The 4233-nt window shown below is 33.9% G+C and overlaps 1 protein-coding gene across 1 annotated transcript; it reads left to right on the forward strand.

The window, feature by feature from the left end:
* Positions 1–999: 999 nt before the first annotated feature.
* LOC110626876 lies at positions 1000–3931 on the forward strand. Its single transcript, XM_021773045.2, has 6 exons — positions 1000–1613; positions 1772–1934; positions 2049–2225; positions 2317–2400; positions 2994–3075; positions 3204–3931. The coding sequence occupies exons 1-6, from the start codon at positions 1273–1275 to the stop codon at positions 3647–3649; spliced, it is 1293 nt and encodes a 430-aa protein (XP_021628737.1). The 5' UTR covers positions 1000–1272; the 3' UTR covers positions 3650–3931.
* The last annotated feature ends 302 nt before the right edge of the window (positions 3932–4233 follow it).

The following is a 4233-nucleotide window of genomic DNA, read 5'->3' on the forward strand; positions in this document are numbered from 1 at the left end:
AAATAAAATATTATTTTATTTTATTTTTAAGAAATTTTTTAATTTTTAATAAAAATTAATATATTTAAAATAAATATAATTAAAATTAATAAATAAGATTATACTTTTTAATATATAAAAAAAATAAAAAAAATAAAAATTATAAAATAAAGGAATATTTTTTCATATTTATATTTGATATGCCCTGCCGAATTTTTAAATCTATTCTTTAGAGCACAGACTTAAATGCTGGCAGATCCGCGACCCGCTCCCAATGAGGTTGGTGTACAAATGCAGACGCAGCAGAAAAGGCATGCCCAAGAAATTAAGGCGTAACAAACAAAAAACGGAAAAATTTTTTATTCTATAATTAAAAAAAAATATTAATTAATATTTTAATCTTAAATAATATATTAAACTATTTATAAAATTTTAAAAATTTATTAAATAGGGTCTTTATAATTTTAGTTATTAATTAATATATACAAATTTAAAATGCCTTTAATATATAAAATAATAGTATATATTTATATAAAATTAAAAAATCAACTATTAAATTTTTATATATCATAAAATTTAAATAGTAAAATATTTAATATTTATAATTAATAAAATTTTAAAATTTTTTTAATGCATTTTTAAAATTAAAAAATTAATTAATTTCTCCATATTACAACATAAAAATTAAATAATAAATTTTTTATAAAAATAAAAATGAAAAATTCTGATGAAAATCTTACCTTTAAACATAATTATAAATAAAATTTTTAACTTTGAGCTCTAAATAATCGTTTCAATAATATACCCGTTAAAATTCATATCTCCATTTGTTGCCTTTCCATTTACCTCAAACGGCACCGTTGCATTCCGTCTGCGATAAAAAAAACAAGCATATGCTAGCATCCTCTCAGCTGACCCTATGGTAATCTTTAGCCAACGTCTCTCTACCGCTTATCTCCCAAATCCTTATCCGTAGATGGCCATTTAACGATCAAACTATACTTTGTCTTTTTCTTCATTTTTCTACAGCCTCTCTGCTCCTCCATATCTTTATCTCATTATTCCCTTCTCCACCTTCTTCCTTGTTTATTGGCCCATTTTGTATATCTGCTCTGCTTTGACTCGTGTCCCTCTTTTTTTCTTAGAAACCCTCGACTAATCGCTGTGCTTAACGCTTCTTATCATTTCGATTCAATCGAGGGTTTTCCTTCTTTTTTTCTGGTTTTCCCTCGGTTTAATTATCTGGGGTGTATTTGGATTGCTGAACATTCATTTTTTTCGCATAAGGGTTAAATGGCTTTGTGGTCCATTTTATTGGAGATTTTGAAGAGACCCACTTTTGGGGATGTCCTGGCTGAGCTCGTTATGTTTGTGATTCCTTTGTGGATTGCAGTTATTGTTGGGGTTTTAGTAGGATGGGCATGGAAGCCTAAATGGGCCAATTTGGGTAGAACAATGTTGGATTCTTCTGTCTCAAAGGACTCTGTAAAAGCTGTAGCATCACCGCCATCGTCGTTGATCACCACCTTGAATTCAATGAAGTTTCAGTTGCCCAGTTTCATGTCTAGGACTGCCGAAGATGGAGTTCAGAAGGACTCTTCCTCTGCGCCACCTGACATTAGGGATGATTCCAGGTTTGTGGGATATACTTAAATTTTTAAGTGTCTTGACAGCTTAAAAGACCATGCATTTTAACTATGGAGTATTGAATTTGAAATTTGATAAATAAATTTTCAATTTCGTATATGGGTATTCTTTTTTCCTTAATATATTCTTCACTTCTACTCGGCAGTTCTTCACAGTTGCAAAAGGATAAATCCAGCATAGTGAATGAAGATGATTTAGAGATTTTGTGTAAACTTGTAGAAGACAAAGATGGTGGTGCTCCTTGGATTCAGATGATGGATCGTTCCAGCCCAACTATGAGCTATCAAGCTTGGCGTAAAGATCCTGAGGTTTCTCTTTAGATACAGGGTTTTTGCTATCAATTCTTGAACTTGCTTTGAAGTTGGTTAGTGCGAGAATTTTGAATTCATTTTCTTAATTCGATTATTTAATCGATTTGCTAGATTGGCCCTACGCAATATCGTACCAGAACTGTTTTTGAGGATGCTACTCCTGAAATAGTGAGGGATTTCTTCTGGGATGACGAATTTCGGTTGAAGTGGGACGACATGGTTATACATGCTGCAATTTTGGAGGAGTGCCCAACCACAGGAACCATGGTAGTCCAGTGGATACGCAAGGTGGGGAGTTTACTTTCTATCATTTGGTTTTTGCATGAAATGTTTTGGTTGTGACCTCTTGTGCTCTAAATTTGTGATTTTGTTGGCACAGTTTCCCTTTTTTTGCAGTGACAGAGAATACATCATAGGCCGTCGGATTTGGGAATCTGGTCGATCTTATTACTGTATTACAAAGGTATGAGAAAGATAACCTATAGCCTTTTTTACAATTGGGTGGAATTAATTGGAGCATTCTCAAAATCTGTTGATTGAGGCTCATATATAGATTGATGTAATATGACTATGCTGTCTTAGTTAGTTAGACTTAGAGATGCTAAGATTTATGCCTTGTTTTGCTGACAAGTTCCTGTAGCAGCAGCAATAAATTTTCATTCATGTAATATGACTATGCTCACATGGAGATATTAAGATTTATGCCTTCTTTTTGTTGATAAGTTCCTTTAGTAGCAGCAATAAATTATTAATGAAAGGCAATTTACCAGTTGTTTCCTTATTAATTGCTTAAGACACCTCGATTGTGTTGGATAAATGATAGGCCTTTAGCTCAAAACTGTGTGCACCCATGGAATTACATGTTTTACTGAAGGTACAGGGAATTGTTTCTGTTAGTACAAATTGAAATTCTATTCTCACTCTTGTAAGGTCCCCTTTTGCACTGGGTGCTGTTTTTATTTTTATTATTTTTTTAAACTGTTCTCATCTATTATATGGTTTTTGTTTTTCCAAATTTTCTGTTCAGTAAGCGGTTGATCTTTTCTTATATTTCAGGGTGTTCCTTGCTCTTCTGTGCCAAGACGTAACAAACCAAGACGTGTTGATTTGTTCTATTCAAGCTGGTGCATTCGTGCAGGTAATTTATGTAATTTTTATGTTGTTTCAATTGTAAATTTTCATTTTGCTCTTTGATAACAGTTGGCTATTTTGTTATTGTGAAAACCTATATGTGACTAAGATGTGTTTCTGTTGGCTGAGAACCAGTTGAATCAAAAAGAGGGGATGGCCAGCTGACTGCATGTGAGGTGCTACTGTTCCATCATGAAGATATGGGTATTCCTTCGGAAATTGCAAAGCTTGGAATCCGGCATGGTATGTGGGGAGCAGTGAAGAAGATAGAGCCAGGTTTACGTTCATATCAGAAGCACAGAGCAAATGGAGGTCCACTCTCACGCTGTGCTTTCATGGCTCAGATCAACACCAAAGTGAGCGTAGACTACCTGAGATGTTTGGAAAGCAGTGCTAGTAGTTCTTCCTCAGAGGTTGAGAACCAGGACTCTTCTTCCAGGAAACCGGGTGGAAACATGCCTAGGCTGCTATTGATTGGCGGAGCTATTGTCCTTGCTTGTACTCTTGACCAGGGCCTATTAACTAAGGCAGTTATATTTGGTGTAGCTAGAAGGTTAGCAAAAATTGGGAGGTGGTCGTGATTTGGAAATTATTTTTGGATCATTGCTCTGACCTCAGCTGAGTTAGTTGCTTCTGCAGTGAATTGAGAAATAGTTGGAGGATGTTGAATCTCCCAACTCCTCGACCTGTTTTGAAATGGATGGAAGCTTTTTATTCAATTTTTTTTTCCCTTGAGCTTTTGAGGTAGCGTGTGGCTTAAGATTGGAAAAGAGAGAAGATGATATAGTTGTATTCATGAAGTTTTAGCAATGTGATAAGGAAACTCAAGCTACATGAATAATTAAATTTTCAGGTTCTTGTCATGCCATTCGTGCCTTTGGTGATATGATAAAGTATTGTTTTCATTTGACGTTTTCCACCATGCATTCCTTGTATTAATTAATTTATTATATATTCAACACATGGGTAGCTGCTTTCTTTGAAATCTACTGGGGTGTGATCCGCAGTTTCTGAGTTCAGATCCACTGTAGATTTTACAATTCTCTATCTATACAAGTCCTACTTTGACAAAAAAAAAGTCGTCCTTTGAAAAAAAAAAACAAGAAAAAGTCCTCCTTTCGTTAGTTCGATCTTGGAATTGAACTATAATTATTTAAATATATAT

Source organism: Manihot esculenta, chromosome 1, assembly GCF_001659605.2.
Source record: "Manihot esculenta cultivar AM560-2 chromosome 1, M.esculenta_v8, whole genome shotgun sequence".
Taxonomy (NCBI): Eukaryota; Viridiplantae; Streptophyta; class Magnoliopsida; order Malpighiales; family Euphorbiaceae; genus Manihot; species Manihot esculenta.

Bases quoted from the DNA above. Each gene is read 5' to 3' on its own strand.
- LOC110626876 (XM_021773045.2), top strand. From the start codon at position 1,273: ATGGCTTTGTGGTCCATTTTATTGGAGATTTTGAAGAGACCCACTTTT. The intron at 1,614-1,771 runs GTTTGTGGGATA...TCTACTCGGCAG, and splicing joins GACATTAGGGATGATTCCAG to TTCTTCACAGTTGCAAAAGG. The intron at 1,935-2,048 runs GTTTCTCTTTAG...TCGATTTGCTAG, and splicing joins CTTGGCGTAAAGATCCTGAG to ATTGGCCCTACGCAATATCG.